Source organism: Emys orbicularis, chromosome 1, assembly GCF_028017835.1.
Source record: "Emys orbicularis isolate rEmyOrb1 chromosome 1, rEmyOrb1.hap1, whole genome shotgun sequence".
Taxonomy (NCBI): domain Eukaryota; kingdom Metazoa; phylum Chordata; order Testudines; family Emydidae; genus Emys; species Emys orbicularis.
Genome location: NC_088683.1, coordinates 208,682,815 through 208,702,864, shown reverse-complemented (window position 1 = coordinate 208,702,864; position 20,050 = coordinate 208,682,815). Strand labels below are relative to the sequence as shown.

The window sequence follows — 20,050 nt, the reverse complement described above, 5'->3', positions numbered from 1 at the left end:
CGTAACAGTTCAAAATTCTGATTTCAGAAGGTCCACATATTTCAACTACTGGATGAACAATCCCTACATGTAGAACAATTTCTGATTCCCTGTATGACATCTAAAAAAAATTATTTAGAATTTAGATATTTTATTCCTAAAGCCACAGTTTATTGGGTTTGTTACTCACACTTTCCAATACAAATATTTATTTAAAAACAAGTATATTTTCACAGGCGATGTCAAAATTTATTCTTATATTTTGTTTTTCAATGTTTAGTAAAAAGCACAAATATACTTACTGCAAGTTCCTTGTGGTAATGTATTTTCTGTCATAGATGAAACAGTGCCAGCTTCAGGTGCTGTAATTCTAACTGTGGGCTTTGTAGTCTTCGAGGAAGTATCTCCTGCTGTTACAATTGTAGCAACAATAATTGTGGATTTGCTAGTTAATGATGTCTTTGTAGGTCTAGCAGAAATTATTGTTGTGGCTGTAGTTGGTGGGGAAACAGCTATGTTGGGTGTGGAAAAAGTAGAAGAAATCTGAGATATTGTAGTATTCAGAACAGTGATAGGTATGACAGATTTAGGTGTTGTGGAGGACATGGTAACGGTTTCATTGGCATTTATCATGTCAGAGGTAACTGGTGACAATGCACCTTTGGTGGATGTAATGCCCAGGCTGGATTCCGTGACAGTCGCAGAAGGAGTAGAGGATGTTTCTTCAGTGCGTGCATTACTTGTGGCAGTAGAGCCGTGCCCACTGACACCGATAGGAGCAGTTTGCTCGCTTGCCTGAGAAGCACTCTCTGATACAGGTGAGGAGGAAGAAGAGGTGCTGGATTCTGTTTCTAAGGGGTTTAAAGTAGCTGTGCCATCCCTTGTGCTTGTTGTTGACAAAGGCAGAGTTGTTTCTGTGGAGAATCCAGTTGTGGCTGGACTGTTGGAAGATATTTCTGCTGGGGTCTCTGCTGTAGTGCTTAGGTGAGTCATTGGATTGGTTCCTACAAAAGCTGTACTTTTATCACCCAATTCAGGAGCTACAGAAGCAGTAGAGGAGACTTTGTCTGTGAAGTCAGGTGGGGTGTTGGATTCTGTATCAGTTGTATAGCTACTTGTGCTGCTCATGGGTACTGTGTCTGGAACGGTATTACTAGTGCCAGTGATTTGAGAAACCTCTGTCTGAGGAGGAATATTTGTGGTGAAAGGGGATGTTGCAGTTGGTGCCACTGTGCTGCGATCCAGAATCACAGTGCTCACTGGAAGAGCCGACTTCTCTGTATCTGTGCTGGCTGTCTCTGCAGTTGAATGCAGTGAGGAATGGCTGAGGTCTGTTGCTGTTACATCGTTCAGAGTTCTTTGGTTAGAGGAAGATGTTATGCCCTCCTGTGTATTCGGTTCAGAGGTGACTGGTGACAATGCACCTTTGGTGGGTGTAATGCCCAAGCTGGATTCCGTGACAGTCGCAGAAGGAGTAGAGGATGTTTCTTCAGTGCGTGCATTACTTGTGGCAGTAGAGCCGTGCCCACTGACACCGATAGGAGCAGTTTGCTCGCTTGCCTGAGAAGCACTCTCTGATACAGGTGAGGAGGAAGAAGAGGTGCTGGATTCTGTTTCTATGGGGTTTAATGTAGCTGTGCCATCCCTTTTGCTTGTTGTTGACAAAGGCAGAGTTGTTTCTGTGGCTAATCCAATTGTGGAAGCTGGACTGTTGGAAGATATTTCTGCTGGGGTCTCTGCTGTAGTGCTTAGGTGAGTCATTGGATTGGTTCCTACAAAAGCTGTACTTTTATCACCCAATTCAGGAGCTACAGAAGCAGTAGAGGAGACTTTGTCTGTGAAGTCAGGTGGGGTGTTGGATTCTGTATCAGTTGTATCGCTACTTGTGCTGCCCATGGGTACTGTGTCTGGAACGGTATTACTAGTGCCAGTGATTTGAGAAACCTCTGTCTGAGGAGGAATATTTGTGGTGAAAGGGGATGTTGCAGTTGGTGCCACTGTGCTGCGATCCAGAATCACAGTGCTCACTGGAAGAGCCGACTTCTCTGTATCTGTGCTGGCTGTCTCTGCAGTTGAATGCAGTGAGGAATGGCTGAGGTCTGTTGCTGTTACATCGTTCAGAGTTCTTTGGTTAGAGGAAGATGTTATGCCCTCCTGTGTATTCGGTTCAGAGGTGACTGGTGACAATGCACCTTTGGTGGGTGTAATGCCCAGGCTGGATTCCGTGACAGTCGCAGAAGGAGTAGAGGATGTTTCTTCAGTGCGTGCATTACTTGTGGCAGTAGAGCCGTGCCCACTGACACCGATAGGAGCAGTTTGCTCGCTTGCCTGAGAAGCACTCTCTGATACAGGTGAGGAGGAAGAAGAGGTGCTGGATTCTGTTTCTACGGGGTTTAATGTAGCTGTGCCATCCCTTGTGCTTGTTGTTGACAAAGGCAGAGTTGTTTCTGTGGAGAATCCAGTTGTGGAAGCTGGACTGTTGGAAGATATTTCTGCTGGGGTCTCTGCTGTAGTGCTTAGGTGAGTCATTGGATTGGTTCCTACAAAAGCTGTACTTTTATCACCCAATTCAGGAGCTACAGAAGCAGTAGAGGAGACTTTGTCTGTGAAGTCAGGTGGGGTGTTGGATTCTGTATCAGTTGTATCGCTACTTGTGCTGCCCATGGGTACTGTGTTTGGAACGGTATTACTAGTGCCAGTGATTTGAGAAACCTCTGTCTGAGGAGGAATATTTGTGGTGAAAGGGGATGTTGCAGTTGGTGCCACTGTGCTGCTATCCAGAATCACAGTGCTCACTGGAAGAGCCGACTTCTCTGTATCTGTGCTGGCTGTCTCTGCAGTTGAATGCAGTGAGGAATGGCTGAGGTCTGTTGCTGTTACATCGTTCAGAGTTCTTTGGTTAGAGGAAGATGTTATGCCCTCCTGTGTATTCGGTTCAGAGGTGACTGGTGACAATGCACCTTTGGTGGGTGTAATGCCCAAGCTGGATTCCGTGAGAGTCGCAGAAGGAGTAGAGGATGTTTCTTCAGTGCGTGCATTACTTGTGGCAGTAGAGCCGTGCCCACTGACACCGATAGGAGCAGTTTGCGCGCTTGCCTGAGAAGCACTCTCTGATACAGGTGAGGAGGAAGAAGAGGTGCTGGATTCTGTTTCTAAGGTATTTAACGTAGCTGTGCCATCCCTTGTGCTTGTTGTTGACAAAGGCAGAGTTGTTTCTGTGGAGAATCCAGTTGTGGCTGGACTGTTGGAAGATATTTCTGCTGGGGTCTCTGCTGTGGTGCTTAGGTGAGTCATTGGATTGGTTCCTACAAAAGCTGTACTTTTATCACCCAATTCAGGAGCTACAGAAGCAGTAGAGGAGACTTTGTCTGTGAAGTCAGGTGGGGTGTTGGATTCTGTATCAGTTGTATCGCTACTTGTGCTGCCCATGGGTACTGTGTCTGGAACGGTATTACTAGTGCCAGTGATTTGAGAAACCTCTGTCTGCTGAGGAGTATTTGTGGTGAAACGGGATGTTGCAGTTGGTGCCACTGTGCTGCGATCCAGAATCACAGTGCTCACTGGAAGAGCCGACTTCTCTGTATCTGTGCTGGCTGTCTCTGCAGTTGAATGCAGTGAGGAATGGCTGAGGTCTGTTGCTGTTACGTCGTTCAGAGTTCTTTGGTTAGAGGAAGATGTTATGCCCTCCTGTGTATTCGGTTCAGAGGTGACTGGTGACAATGCACCTTTGGTGGGTGTAATGCCCAAGCTGGATTCCGTGACAGTCGCAGAAGGAGTAGAGGATGTTTCTTCAGTGCGTGCATTACTTGTGGCAGTAGAGCCGTGCCCACTGACACCGATAGGAGCAGTTTGCTCGCTTGCCTGAGAAGCACTCTCTGATACAGGTGAGGAGGAAGAAGAGGTGCTGGATTCTGTTTCTAAGGGGTTTAACGTAGCTGTGCCATCCCTTGTGCTTGTTGTTGACAAAGGCAGAGTTGTTTCTGTGGAGAATCCAGTTGTGGAAGCTGGACTGTTGGAAGATATTTCTGCTGGGGTCTCTGCTGTAGTGCTTAGGTGAGTCATTGGATTGGTTCCTACAAAAGCTGTACTTTTATCACCCAATTCAGGAGCTACAGAAGCAGTAGAGGAGACTTTGTCTGTGAAGTCAGGTGGGGTGTTGGATTCTGTATCAGTTGTATCGCTACTTGTGCTGCCCATGGGTACTGTGTCTGGAACGGTATTACTAGTGCCAGTGATTTGAGAAACCTCTGTCTGCTGAGGAGTATTTGTGGTGAAACGGGATGTTGCAGTTGGTGCCACTGTGCTGCGATCCAGAATCACAGTGCTCACTGGAAGAGCCGACTTCTCTGTATCTGTGCTGGCTGTCTCTGCAGTTGAATGCAGTGAGGAATGGCTGAGGTCTGTTGCTGTTACATCGTTCAGAGTTCTTTGGTTAGAGGAAGATGTTATGCCCTCCTGTGTATTCGGTTCAGAGGTGACTGGTGACAATGCACCTTTGGTGGGTGTAATGCCCAAGCTGGATTCCGTGACAGTCGCAGAAGGAGTAGAGGATGTTTCTTCAGTGCGTGCATTACTTGTGGCAGTAGAGCCGTGCCCACTGACACCGATAGGAGCAGTTTGCTCGCTTGCCTGAGAAGCACTCTCTGATACAGGTGAGGAGGAAGAAGAGGTGCTGGATTCTGTTTCTAAGGGGTTTAACGTAGCTGTGCCATCCCTTGTGCTTGTTGTTGACAAAGGCAGAGTTGTTTCTGTGGAGAATCCAGTTGTGGAAGCTGGACTGTTGGAAGATATTTCTGCTGGGGTCTCTGCTGTAGTGCTTAGGTGAGTCATTGGATTGGTTCCTACAAAAGCTGTACTTTTATCACCCAATTCAGGAGCTACAGAAGCAGTAGAGGAGACTTTGTCTGTGAAGTCAGGTGGGGTGTTGGATTCTGTATCAGTTGTATCGCTACTTGTGCTGCCCATGGGTACTGTGTCTGGAACGGTATTACTAGTGCCAGTGATTTGAGAAACCTCTGTCTGCTGAGGAGTATTTGTGGTGAAACGGGATGTTGCAGTTGGTGCCACTGTGCTGCGATCCAGAATCACAGTGCTCACTGGAAGAGCCGACTTCTCTGTATCTGTGCTGGCTGTCTCTGCAGTTGAATGCAGTGAGGAATGGCTGAGGTCTGTTGCTGTTACATCGTTCAGAGTTCTTTGGTTAGAGGAAGATGTTATGCCCTCCTGTGTATTCGGTTCAGAGGTGACTGGTGACAATGCACCTTTGGTGGGTGTAATGCCCAAGCTGGATTCCGTGACAGTCGCAGAAGGAGTAGAGGATGTTTCTTCAGTGCGTGCATTACTTGTGGCAGTAGAGCCGTGCCCACTGACACCGATAGGAGCAGTTTGCTCGCTTGCCTGAGAAGCACTCTCTGATACAGGTGAGGAGGAAGAAGAGGTGCTGGATTCTGTTTCTAAGGGGTTTAACGTAGCTGTGCCATCCCTTCTGCTTGTTGTTGACAAAGGCAGAGTTGTTTCTGTGGCTAATCCAGTTGTGGCTGGACTGTTGGAAGATATTTCTGCTGGGGTCTCTGCTGTAGTGCTTAGGTGAGTCATTGGATTGGTTCCTACAAAAGCTGTACTTTTATCACCCAATTCAGAAGCTACAGAAGCAGTAGAGGAGACTCTGTCTGTGAAGGCAGGTGGGGTGTTGGATTCTGTATCAGTTGTATCGCTACTTGTGCTGCCCATGGGTACTGTGTTTGGAACGGTATTACTAGTGCCAGTGATTTGAGAAACCTCTGTCTGAGGAGGAATATTTGTGGTGAAAGGGGATGTTGCAATTGGTGCCACTGTGCTGCGATCCAGAATCACAGTGCTCACTGGAAGAGCCGACTTCTCTGTATCTGTGCTGGCTGTCTCTGCAGTTGAATGCAGTGAGGAATGGCTGAGGTCTGTTGCTGTTACATCGTTCAGAGTTCTTTGGTTAGAGGAAGATGTTATGCCCTCCTGTGTATTCGGTTCAGAGGTGACTGGTGACAATGCACCTTTGGTGGATGTAATGCCCAGGCTGGATTCCGTGACAGTCGCAGAAGGAGTAGAGGATGTTTCTTCAGTGCGTGCATTACTTGTGGCAGTAGAGCCGTGCCCACTGACACCGATAGGAGCAGTTTGCTCGCTTGCCTGAGAAGCACTCTCTGATACAGGTGAGGAGGAAGAAGAGGTGCTGGATTCTGTTTCTAAGGGGTTTAATGTAGCTGTGCCATCCCTTGTGCTTGTTGTTGACAAAGGCAGAGTTGTTTCTGTGGAGAATCCAGTTGTGGAAGCTGGACTGTTGGAAGATATTTCTGCTGGGGTCTCTGCTGTAGTGCTTAGGTGAGTCATTGGATTGGTTCCTACAAAAGCTGTACTTTTATCACCCAATTCAGGAGCTACAGAAGCAGTAGAGGAGACTTTGTCTGTGAAGGCAGGTGGGGTGTTGGATTCTGTATCAGTTGTATCGCTTCTTGTGCTGCCCATGGGTACTGTGTCTGGAACGGTATTACTAGTGCCCGTGATTTGAGAAACCTCTGTCTGAGGAGGAATATTTGTGGTGAAAGGGGATGTTGCAGTTGGTGCCACTGTGCTGCTATCCAGAATCACAGTGCTCACTGGAAGAGCCGACTTCTCTGTATCTGTGCTGGCTGTCTCTGCAGTTGAATGCAGTGAGGAATGGCCGAGGTCTGTTGCTGTTACATCGTTCAGAGTTCTTTGGTTAGAGGAAGATGTTATGCCCTCTTGTGTATTCGGTTCAGAGGTGAGTGGTGACAATGCACCTTTGGTGGATGTAATGCCCAGGCTGGATTCCGTAACAGTCGCAGAAGGAGTAGAGGATGTTTCTTCAGTGCGTGCATTACTTGTGGCAGTAGAGCCGTGCCCACTGACACCGATAGGAGCAGTTTGCTCGCTTGCCTGAGAAGCACTCTCTGATACAGGTGAGGAGGAAGAAGAGGTGCTGGATTCTGTTTCTAAGGGGTTTAACGTAGCTGTGCCATCCCTTCTGCTTGTTGTTGACAAAGGCAGAGTTGTTTCTGTGGCTAATCCAGTTGTGGCTGGACTGTTGGAAGATATTTCTGCTGGGGTCTCTGCTGTAGTGCTTAGGTGAGTCATTGGATTGGTTCCTACAAAAGCTGTACTTTTATCACCCAATTCAGAAGCTACAGAAGCAGTAGAGGAGACTCTGTCTGTGAAGGCAGGTGGGGTGTTGGATTCTTCAGTTGTATCGCTACTTGTGCTGCCCATGGGTACTGTGTTTGGAACGGTATTACTAGTGCCAGTGATTTGAGAAACCTCTGTCTGAGGAGGAATATTTGTGGTGAAAGGGGATGTTGCAATTGGTGCCACTGTGCTGCGATCCAGAATCACAGTGCTCACTGGAAGAGCCGACTTCTCTGTATCTGTGCTGGCTGTCTCTGCAGTTGAATGCAGTGAGGAATGGCTGAGGTCTGTTGCTGTTACATCGTTCAGAGTTCTTTGGTTAGAGGAAGATGTTATGCCCTCCTGTGTATTCGGTTCAGAGATGACTGGTGACAATGCACCTTTGGTGGATGTAATGCCCAGGCTGGATTCCGTAACAGTCGCAGAAGGAGTAGAGGATGTTTCTTCAGTGCGTGCATTACTTGTGGCAGTAGAGCCGTGCCCACTGACACCGATAGGAGCAGTTTGCTCGCTTGCCTGAGAAGCACTCTCTGATACAGGTGAGGAGGAAGAAGAGGTGCTGGATTCTGTTTCTAAGGGGTTTAAAGTAGCTGTGCCATCCCTTGTGCTTGTTGTTGACAAAGGCAGAGTTGTTTCTGTGGAGAATCCAGTTGTGGAAGCTGGACTGTTGGAAGATATTTCTGCTGGGGTCTCTGCTGTAGTGCTTAGGTGAGTCATTGGATTGGTTCCTACAAAAGCTGTACTTTTATCACCCAATTCAGGAGCTACAGAAGCAGTAGAGGAGACTTTGTCTGTGAAGGCAGGTGGGGTGTTGGATTCTGTATCAGTTGTATCGCTTCTTGTGCTGCCCATGGGTACTGTGTCTGGAACGGTATTACTAGTGCCCGTGATTTGAGAAACCTCTGTCTGAGGAGGAATATTTGTGGTGAAAGGGGATGTTGCAGTTGGTGCCACTGTGCTGCTATCCAGAATCACAGTGCTCACTGGAAGAGCCGACTTCTCTGTATCTGTGCTGGCTGTCTCTGCAGTTGAATGCAGTGAGGAATGGCTGAGGTCTGTTGCTGTTACATCGTTCAGAGTTCTTTGGTTAGAGGAAGATGTTATGCCCTCCTGTGTATTCGGTTCAGAGGTGACTGGTGACAACGCACCTTTGGTGGGTGTAATGCCCAGGCTGGATTCCGTGACAGTCGCAGAAGGAGTAGAGGATGTTTCTTCAGTGCGTGCATTACTTGTGGCAGTAGAGCCTTGCCCACTGACACCGATAGGAGCAGTGTGCTCGCTTGCCTGAGAAGCACTCTCTGATACAGGTGAGGAGGAAGAAGAGGTGCTGGATTCTGTTTCTAAGGGGTTTAACGTAGCTGTGCCATCCCTTGTGCTTGTTGTTGACAAAGGCAGAGTTTTTTCTGTGGAGAATCCAGTTGTGGCTGGACTGTTGGAAGATATTTCTGCTGGGGTCTCTGCTGTAGTGCTTAGGTGAGTCATTGGATTGGTTCCTACAAAAACTGTACTTTTATCACCCAATTCAGAAGCTACAGAAGCAGTAGAGGAGACTCTGTCTGTGAAGGCAGGTGGGGTGTTGGATTCTGTATCAGTTGTATCGCTACTTGTGCTGCCCATGGGTACTGTGTTTGGAACGGTATTACTAGTGCCAGTGATTTGAGAAACCTCTGTCTGAGGAGGAATATTTGTGGTGAAAGGAGATGTTGCAGTTGGTGCCACTGTGCTGCTATCCAGAATCACAGTGCTCACTGGAAGAGCCGACTTCTCTGTATCTGTGCTGGCTGTCTCTGCAGTTGAATGCAGTGAGGAATGGCTGAGGTCTGTTGCTGTTACATCGTTCAGAGTTCTTTGGTTAGAGGAAGATGTTATGCCCTCCTGTGTATTCGGTTCAGAGGTGACTGGTGACAATGCACCTTTGGTGGGTGTAATGCCCAGGCTGGATTCCGTGACAGTCACAGAAGGAGTAGAGGATGTTTCTTCAGTGCGTGCATTACTTGTGGCAGTAGAGCCTTGCCCACTGACACCGATAGGAGCAGTTTGCTCGCTTGCCTGAGAAGCACTCTCTGATACAGGTGAGGAGGAAGAAGAGGTGCTGGATTCTGTTTCTAAGGGGTTTAACGTAGCTGTGCCGTCCCTTGTGCTTGTTGTTGACAAAGGCAGAGTTGTTTCTGTGGAGAATCTAGTTGTGGAAGCTGGACTGTTGGAAGATATTTCTGCTGGGGTCTCTGCTGTAGTGCTTAGGTGAGTCATTGGATTGGTTCCTACAAAAGCTGTACTTTTATCACCCAATTCAGAAGCTACAGAAGCAGTAGAGGAGACTCTGTCTGTGAAGTCAGGTGGGGTGTTGGATTCTGTATCAGTTGTATTGCTACTTGTGCTGCCCATGGGTACTGTGTTTGGAACGGTATTACTAGTGCCCGTGATTTGAGAAACCTCTGTCTGAGGAGGAATATTTGTGGTGAAATGGGATGTTGCAGTTGGTGCCACTGTGCTGCTATCCAGAATCACAGTGCTCACTGGAAGAGCCGGCTTCTCTGTATCTGTGCTGGGTGTCTCTGCAGTTGAATGCAGTGAGGAATTGCTGAGGCCAGGTGAGGAGGTGCTGGAATCTGAAAGAAAAAAAAAAAGGCTGAAACTCACTTGTCTCCAGGAGCTGGGGCTTTAAGTATAATATCACAGGACTTGCTATAAAATCACAATACTTGGCAACACTGCACCTTACATTACAGTTTGGCAGACCTAGACCACTAGTCTGGCTACTGTCATCACTGTTCAAAATAGAGCTGAGCAAGGGAAAAATTGGTTAATTTTGAACTGAACCTGAAAGTTTACATTTTTTCTTGCTGAAACAAAAACAAATTGTCATTTTGAAACAAATGTTGAAACATCTCATTTTGACATTTAAAAAAAAAAATTTTTTTTCAGCCCCAAATTATTCTCCAAAGTGGCAAATAATTTTGGTCTCTCCACCCCCCCCAAAAAGACCCCAAATTTATTATTCACCAAAAAATTTCACCCAGCTCTAGTTGTAAATCAAATATCGTTGCTTTAAAGTTTATATAAATAAGTCTTAGGACCTGACTGTCTCCTGCGTTGCAGATTGTGTGCTCATTTACACCCAAATTGAAATAGTGGCATTTGGCACAGATGTAAGCAACAACACAGGATACAAAGTAGTGGGAGAATCTGGCTCCTAGTCTTTATATTAGCTATTGTTATATATGTATAAATAAAAACAATTGCTTTTGTGTGCACAAAGAATGCCAACATTTCTTCTCTGCCTTTGACCCACCCTCAAACTTACTAATATTCCCCCCCCCAAGTGACTGTATGGTGGAATAGAGGAAGCAATAAAACATGAATAAAAAAACTGCAAGACTCTTTTGTAGTGGGGTGGTTACCCCGCTCCTGCCTGGAAGGGCTTAAAACAGACCTGGCAGAGGGCTGCAGCTCTAAAAGCTGGGCTGATTGGGGAAGTAGCCACAGCTGGGCCATGCCCCAATCAGGCCACAGCTGGCCTGTATAAAAAGGCTGGGAGCCAGGTGCTTGGCAGTCTCTCTCTGCTTTCAGAGGAAGAAGGGCCTGGTTGCAGGGAGTGTGAGACAGGGTACCTGAGTGGAGCAGGGCTGGGGAAAGGTTGAGTAGCTGGGGAGCGCCAGCCTGGAAAACCCCAGGCTGCGGCCTAGGAGAAGGCCAAGGGGTACTGGTGGTTGCAGAGGGCAGCCCAGAGCTAAGCCACGGCAGCAGGTCCAAACCCAACCTTGCCAATGATGAGTGGCCTATACTGCAGTCTGCCCCAGGGAGCAGGGGCTAGTTGGTGACTGGCAGTGGCCTTATCCTGAGGTGAGGTAGGGATAGTGGGTGGGGGGTTCCCTGGGGAGGGGAAACCCAGTGGAAAGGGGTTCTGCCTGAGGGCAGCCCCCCCAGATAAGGGCACTGGGGTCTGGGAGGGACATGGGGCCAGAGGACAGGTGGATCACCAGCCTGCAGAGGGCGCTCTGACAGCTGGATTGAGCTAATTCCCAGAGTCACTAGCAGGCGGCGCTGCAGGGGTGAGTCTGCTCCTCTACATCTTTCAAAATAAATTTGACTCCAGTCCCAGTTGCAAAGTACTCATTTATTCAAGTATTTCCCCCTGCTCTGTTTTACAATGGATAACTTTGACTTGCATTGGTAACTAACCCTCTGGGCATGTCAGGTATTTGCCCTGCAAGAATTATTACTTTGCCACCCTAGAAGGTAAATAATAATTAGACAGAACTCCCTTCTATCCTGTGCTTCCCTGTGTCATGAAGTGTGAGTAAATATTAATGATTGAAGCTGACAATTGTGTGTGAAAGTAGATTTCAACATCTCCTATAGCTCCTAAAATTTCTTTTTAGAGTGTAGCCAGTGCGGTTTCTACTGTGGCAAAGTATTATAAATAATACAAAGTACACTAACTACTAGTGTTATATACTCCTCTTGCTAAGTCTGCCCTGACTTGTAGTTGTGTGGAGTTTAGCCTATATGTCTATTATCTATCTTTAATATTATCTGTTAGGAGCACTCTTCTAATAAACTAGCAATTTGATTCTGATTGTGTAAGTGTTTAGAAACAAAGTGCCAGATCCTCAACTGGTATAAATCAGAGTACATCTATTTGAAGCCATATTGGAGTCTACCATAGCATAGGAAATATATATTATGTTAGTGTTTTCAAATATAGCATAACATATCAAATCATTCCTACTGCACTTGGATACACTTTCTGATCCAATATACAGATTGAACTGTAGGATACAGCTTGCGTAGTCTTCTGTGTCACATTAGTAAGTAGTGAATAGTGGCAAAAACTATTACTGGTGCTACATTAGATTATAAGATGTTTTAAAACATTCTCTAATAGAAGAAAATCATTTTTATGAAATGCCTCAGAATTTCTAAACATTATCTCAAAAATAATTGCTGTACAGGGACAGTGTAGCAGGGCCGGCTCTAGTTTTTTTTGCCGCCCCAAGCAAAAAAAAAAAAAACACCAGAAAAAACCTCCGAGAGCAAAGTGCCGAAGCGCAAAAAAAAAAAAGCTTGGTTTGCTGGTGCCTAGAGCCAGCCCTGCAGTGTAGGACAGCAGAAGTAGCATAATCCATGTTCTACTACTGAAGTCTTCCCAAAAGATTCTTTGGTGGGGGTGGAAAGACTGGCAAGGAAGGTGTGCCATTCATATTTCTCATAGATGACAAAATAAGACCTAAGGCTAAATAAATAAATAAATCTTCACACAGTCCAGCCAGACACTGTGTTGTGCTGTTGATATGAAAGACTGTCAGATACAGTCTTTTCATCTATTTCTAATTTTCTACTGACTGCAGACTTTATGTACAGACTCAATACCTTGTTGAATACTGAGACACAATGCAAACTAAAAATAAATCCTAAAGGGAAATATTAAGCTGTTTGCAACCTTTTAGCCTGTTTCAGTTACTGAAATCTGTTTCAGTAGCCTTTATATTATATTCTTAATGTAGAACATTGCATAAAAACATATAACAATATATTTAGTCCAATTGAATATTAACTTACCCAGCAAAACACAGAGAATGAAATGCCATAAATATTTCCAAGTACCCATGATTACTTTTGGTCTCCTTTCTGTACTCGTCCCATTTGTGAAACTGACATTATGGATTGAAGGCTTTGGTATTATAAACAGGGTGAGGCTGTATGCATTGTTACGTTTCAACCTGAGGTAATTCCTCACACTCTCAGGAGCACAAGCTTGTTTTGCAATCCAGCCAGTCTAACAAAGTGTATTCACCTGAACAGTTATAAATTCTAAATTGTTGTTCAAGTTGGTTGGTTGGTTGCTTGTGTTCTTTAATATTACTAAGTTAGAGACCGATCCAAAGCCAGCTGAAGTCAATGGAAAGACTCCCATTGAATTCAGTGGGCTTTGTATCAAGCTCTAAATTCATTGTATTATTTGTGTGTTCATGTGGGATTTGGTAAGTATGCTTTTATCATTGGGAGGTCAGCTCCTGAATGGAGCTATGGCAGTTAAGGATCCAGCCCACTACATAATGTACATATCGTTTATCATCTAGAGAAGTTAGTCTTTTAAATAATACACCGCTACCTCGATATAACACGACCCGATATAACAGGGATTCGGATATAACGCGGTAAAGCGGTGCTGCGGGGGGCGGGGCTGCGCACTCCGGTGGATCAAAGCAAGTTCAATATAACGCGGTTTCACCTATAACGCGGTAAGATTTTTTTTGGCTCCCAAGGACAGCGTTATATCGAGGTAGAGGTGTAATTAATTAAAACTCACATTATCACAGCAAGTCAACAGAAGACAGCAATGGAACTCTGGCACCCTGACTCAGATTGTTGCTCTAACCACTAGACAAAACTGTGTCCCAAAAATTCCAGTATTTTGTATTTGGCCTTAGATATGTATTCAATCCAATGCAAAATTTCTTCATTAAGAACTCTGTAATGGAGTAAAATTTCAAGCCATTCTACATTCAGAATACATTTCTCAGGCCTGATTCTTCACTGCCCAGCATCTTGTGTAAAGGGATTATAAAGCAGGTGTAAAATGCTTCCCAGTTAGAATTCTCTGATCACTCATACCCTGATGGTAGCATTGTGCACCTCTTTGAACATGGTGCAAGACAATGGAGAATCAAGCCCTTTATTTTTTGCTAAACTTGTCCCCATTTTCCTTAGCAGCCCAGCCAGCTCCTTTTCACAGACGGTTGATGTTGGCTGGCTGATGCCTCATTGTGAGTCAAATCCTCAGGCCAGCTCCTAGGCCAAGTAGCTGGGCACTGAGGCAGATGCAAGGGAATCTATAACCTCCCATCCTGCACTGGCCACAGAGTGGCTGCATGGAGACTAGCTCAGTAGCTTGCTGGTCTGATGGAAAGCCTAGGCCTTTGTGAAACTGCTGCCTCTACATTCTCTTCAGCTTCTAGTTTATGCTACATTTAATCATTTTAAAAACAGGCTTTCCAGGTCTGGAGGTGTGTTGTTAAAGGGTCTGATTAGATGATTTTCAGGGTAATATTTTTCAAACACACAACATCTTTGGGCGCTCCCCAGTCTACGGAGAGCACAGCTCTTGCTCTACCACTTAGACAGGCGCAGCATGTGCTCGCCTCCATTAGGGAATGCAGAGCTGTGTCCTGCCTCCTCCCCACCTCTTCTGGAGACACCAGCAGTACTGGCCCAGTAGAATGAGTGCAAGTGCTGCAGCGGTGGCTAAATCCTGTGTGAGTAGAATGGGGAGCCTCAGACTGGCCCTTAGTTGATAACCTTTTATTCCTCCTTGCAGAATATCATTACACCACATCTTTTCTACAGCCTTGCCCCCCTTGTGCCAATTTATCTCATTTTTCACAATTACAATGGCTACTTCCTTCAGTCCACAGGGTATGTCTGTACGGCAGCTCCTGCATATGTACCTGACCTAGCTTTAATCTAGCTAGCTCGGGGACCAGAGCAGTGAAGCCACAGCAGCACGGGCCACCCGAGTAATTACCCAATGTTCCAGGCAGGCTTGTACAAACCAAGATGAAACCGGTCATAGATCTAGTGCTCCGCTACCCAAGCTAGCTAGATCATTGTTTGTGGATGATTACATGAACCACAATCACACCCTGTGATTACAGTATAGACATACCCTCAGTCACACTGATTAGTACCTGAGCTCTCAAGTGAGTCCCAATCATTACACTGGAAATACTTAAGGTGTAAGACACCCCACACTGTGAGTAAGGGTGGGAGAATCTATCCCTGTGCTGTTTGGAGATTTGCCTGTTTTTCCATTGAGAACATCCTACATATGGATGTGATTAGGGATGCATGACTGAAGGAGGAAGAACTTGAACCATCGCTGATACTAGCAGTATTTGATGTTTAGAAACAAAAATATATTCACTCTGTATAGTACTCTAGCAGACTTTTTTTCTAAAATTAACTTCCATTTGTTCCACTCATTCTGGTTTCACTGTGACTGGTGACTATCATTGAGAACAAAGGATATTGAAATCAAATGCAATAAACAGGATTGTTGCCTCGCGGCTGAGCAGTAACAGATGTTGAGGCCTTGAAGGGTCTTGCTGGATGCAGCAATTGGTGGTGCAGAGTCAGGGTATTTTCATAGTGCAATTTGTTTATTTACAAAATGTCAGCGGGCCCCTTTCCTTGAACAAAGGTTGCACAGGCAACTTCATCTTGCAAAGCCTCAGAAAAGCACCACTGGCCTTTTACCAAGAGGAGAAGCCTTGAATCTCTCTCGGCTTCTCGCTACAATGCAACTCAGATTTAACTGCAAAAAATGTGGTTCCCTCTTCCTGCTCCAGTCCCTGCAGTTTACACCATAACCCAAACCACCTCACCTGGGGCCACATGGCCTTGAAAGGTGAGCCTTGTGCATCACCCTTCCTTTTGTGCAGCTGCTTTGCAACCCAATGGCAGCTCAGAAGTTTAGCTGCCAGCCAAAGGAGCGTGCTTTGACCCACAAAGTACAGCTACACTTGGAGCTGGGAGGTGGGGTGATTCCCAGCTTGAGGAGACATACCATTAGCTTGATCAAAGCTAGTGCACTAAAAATAGAGTATGGCTGTGCTTGCACAAATGGCGGGAGGGGCCAGCCATACCTAGTACGTGCCTATGGTCTCAGACGGCTATGTACTTGGGGGGTGGCGTAGCCCTGCCTGCCACTCACACCACCACGGGTAGACTTCTATTTTTAGCATGCTAGCTCACTCAGAGCTAGCACAGGTGTATCTCCTCAAGCTGGAATAGACATCTTCCAGCTCTAGAGTAGACATACCCACAGTCTCCTTTAAAGACAGCCTGGAAGCTTACACCTCAGTGACCCCTAGCATGCAGGCTGTTAGAACCCTTTGCCATAGCCACATTTCTGGCAGTCTTTAATCAAGATGTCACAAACTTTTAATGAAAGTTAATCATTAACTAAACAGAAATGATCATTTAGACTTTGTTTTATTACTTTATTGTCTGATTTCCTGTTTAAATTACAGAGGTATTTGCATGGGAGACATCAAACTTCTGTAACTCCTGTTTCATTTCTCAATATGTTTTAGATGCAAAACTGGGTCAGGCTTAAGCTACCGCAGTTATTTATCCCACAGATAAATACATCCGTCTTTCAAAGACAAGGTGGCATCACGAACTGCCCTTATCTTTTCCTAAAGCATGAAGTCCATTTTTCATGTCTACAGTAGTTTTTTTTTTTTTTTTTTTTTTTTTTTTCCCCCATCTATGGCTTATATTTATGGTAGGTGAAGTTTCCCAGGAAATATTGCAAAACAAGTGGGCAGTGTCAAATTCGACCTCCTGTTATATCCATGAAACATGAGACAGGTCCTGAAAAATCAGAAAAACAGTTCAGAAAGTTGAGCTGTCCAGTGCAAGGAAGTGGGAGAAATTCGTAGTAGCCTTCCTATTCCCAGGAGTGCAGAGTAGCTTTGAAATAGAGATGGTGGATGATCTGGGAGCATCTTCCTTGAATAATTTCACAAATTGTGGTAAAATTTTCCAAAAAAAAATTACCAATATTTGAATTTGGGGTTGCACTGCCCCACAAACGCCCAGCACCAGGCCTACCCATCACTTACCAGCCCTACTTTGACAGCAAAAATAGTGACTTGGCCCTTGTACAGACCCTCCACACAAGTGTTAATTTCACCCTATTTGCCAGGCACTAGTCACAAATATGGCTGAATTGAATTTCACTTTCCCACTCAAGGGAAGATTTGTGAGTACTTTTTTCAAATTATTAGCCCAGTGCCTGATATTGCAGCCTTGAAGCTTCAGCAACCTCTACGGTGCCTGTATCTCCCCTCCATACAGCTCAATGACCGGTGGATCGGCCTCATGAGAGATCAGTCTGCCCCACTACTCCCCTATCGCATATCTGCCCCAGCCACAACCTCCCACTCCCATGCAACTGCAAGATAACAGCGCTTGCAGAGCTGTATGAGTCGCTATGCAGGGTGTGTGGATCCCCTGAATTGCCTCCCTACATCCTTCTCTGAGCAACAGAACTGAATAGTTCCCAGTGCAATCTGGAATCGTCTGTACCCATTGAGGAGGGAGTAGGATTTGCCCTTGGAGGACTCTCAGTTTTTAAATACATATTTTCTCGCCTACTCACAAGTCTTGAAAAGCTTACTATAAATTATACCCATAAACTCAACAAACGTCATGTTGTAAAGTTCTGGGAAGAGCAATCGTTTGTTAATGCACAAGTGAAATTTCAGACTTATGGGTGTGAAAGGTATTTGGTAAACAAAGGAGCATACCAAGTTCAGAACATTTCAGAACCTATTAATTGTTAGGGGCTATAAAGCAGATGGTATAGGCATATTGTAGAGAAACTGAAGTCTTTTTTTATCTTTTCTGGGCTGGCTGATTTTGCCTCTAAGATTGCCTCCAAGGTTGCAGCTAGCTTCTTGTTACTATAAAACCTGCTTTCCACTCTTTCACACAATTCCAGCTTACCGCACCAGAACCAAACTCGTCAACCTGAATTTCAGCATGCCACATTATCCCAGAGATGATGTTCCAACAAACTTGGAAAAAAGCACACAAGATGATTGAGAGAGATGAGGGCTTCCAAAACTGACCTGTCGTTGGCCTTTCACAACTATTTTAATGTATTTTGGCTTGCTACACCCTCCCATAAACTCCAAATTTGATTTATGCTGCTGAGGTTTATGTATGCCTTTCACAAGAGAAGAGATTCTCACTATAGCTATTTAGCATGAAAAGGGAAGATACAAGGACAAATATTATATGAGAGAGGGTGTGACAGATACTGCAACTGCATGCAAATATCTTTGGGCACTGTATTGTATTACATTTATGCATACTGCAGGCCAGGGACTGTAGGAAACTTCAGGGAGGGGGGTTATTCAGCTCTTTCAGGAACCAAAAACAGTAGGGGATAATTAAGGTGAATCGCCTTGGTTGTAAACACCTCCAGAAAGGTGCCAACCCTGGGGACGCTTGCATATACTGGTTCAAAATGGGTTTTCAAGAGAGCAGCTGACAAAGAAAGGGCTTGTGGCTTAAAAAGGATGTGTTTAATTAAATAGACTTGGGGCCTTTGTTCTGATCCAACAAATGGACAGGACTTTTGGTCCAAGGAGGGCCCCAACCCTTGTGGAAGGGTTGGGAAGACTTTGGCCTACTAGGGCCCCATAAGACTGGTGGATGATGCCTGGTGTTTCATGTGGGTTTAAATATGTTTATTGTTTTTATGTTTTCCTTTTAATGCTTTCCCCTTAAGAATAAATGTGCTTGCTTAGAAAGAGCTGTGTCGTAACTGGTACCTGCTGGCAATACACTGTTAATACCTCTCCAAGAGAAAGCAAAGCATAGGTGCTGGCCTTCAGGCAGGCTGGATTGCTGGGGATATCACAGGATAAGGTAGGGGCTGTGCCACCTTAAAAACCCTGGTCAGAAAGGAGTGGACCAGGGTCCCTGTCCAGACAGGTGACAGCTGGAGACCTGAGACCTGGCTGGGCATGCCTGGAGTGGACCATTGGGAGAGATTACAGGTGCAGTTGCCCTGTGACAAAGGGAAAGGGGCGATATTGTATATAATTAAATCATTAAACTGGAGTCTGTATCACCTTGCAATGCCTGAAGGCTGTGGATACTACACTTTAATTCACACCTGCCTTGGAGTGCATGCAGTTAAAGGGTACATGCTTTCCAGGGCCTCAGCTTCTAAATTAAATCGAGGTAGGGAATATAACCTTCATACCTTGGAGAGAGATGCTAGTCTCTTCATAGTTTAAGTATACACTTGCTTTCGATGATAAGCCTGGTTATGAGACACATGCACACCCCTTCCTTTCTTCCCTTTCTACCAGCAGCCAACCAGTCCCCCTGAAATTTCCCCTACCTGTGGTTATTCAAGGGTAGAGTTTGTCAGTGTACTTTTGGGGAAATCAGACATTGAGGGATGGGGGGCATTCACATTTTGAAGATTTCTTTCAAATCTTCAAAAATTTGCCTGGAATAAATTGCCTAGGGAGGTTGTGGAATCTCCATCTCTGGAGATATTTAAGAGTAGGTTAGATAAATGTCTATCAGGGATGGTCTAGACAGTATTTGGTCCTGCCATGCGGGCAGGGGACTGGACTCGATGACCTCTCGAGGTCCCTTCCAGTCCTAGAATCTATGAATCTATGAATCATATTTCCAAAATGACTTAGCCAAGAATTTCCAAATGCAGAGCGGTGCTTTCAATGAGGTGTTTTGTTGTTGCTCTTGCTGACACTGCTGCTGCTTCTTCTTCTCCTTCTCCTTCTTTTATTTAATGTGGGAGGAAAAGGGGAATTAGATAGAAACTGTACTTTCCACATTCATCAGAGAGTCTGCATGGCCAATGTGTGTATTACGCTGGTGTAACAGATCAATATCTGGCCATGTGGGCCCACGCTGTATATAGAGTAATACAAAAAGAGTTCAACAATCAGCCCACTCATGCAAGTGCAGCTGTAAGTTAAACAACAATTCCAGGTGAAAAATGTGATTAGCTGAGTTTTTGTAAAGTGTACCTTTACTTGGAATTTTCAAGCTTTCTAACCCTTCTTCCTTTTATGTCTCTTAAGGGTTTTGTGCTAAAATGATAGGTTCTTTCATCCTTAAACTCAAGGCTAATGACATTTTTCACCTGGGATTATTGTTTATTTTACAACCACACCTATATAAGAATTACCCGATTGTTGAACTCTGCGTACGTTTCTTTGTTTAATGCCTAGGCCACATTTTGATCTGTTAATCTGGGTTTACATTGGTGTAACTGCAATTAAGTCACTGGAGTTACTCCAGGATTACACTGGTGCATAGGAAATAAAAACCTGGT

At 45.2% G+C, this 20,050-nt stretch overlaps 1 protein-coding gene across 1 annotated transcript in view; it reads right to left on the bottom strand.

The window, feature by feature from the left end:
• Positions 1 to 17,378, bottom strand: part of LOC135894906 (mucin-17-like) — a 44,517-nt gene extending 27,139 nt beyond the window's left edge. The window contains exons 1-2 of the mRNA XM_065423000.1: positions 17,357 to 17,378; positions 282 to 9,764 (exon numbers count right to left, since the gene is read on the bottom strand). Of these exons, the coding sequence (XP_065279072.1) occupies positions 282 to 9,764; positions 17,357 to 17,378 (9,505 nt within the window). The remainder of the gene's footprint in view (positions 1 to 281; positions 9,765 to 17,356) is intronic.
• Positions 17,379 to 20,050: the final 2,672 nt, after the last annotated feature.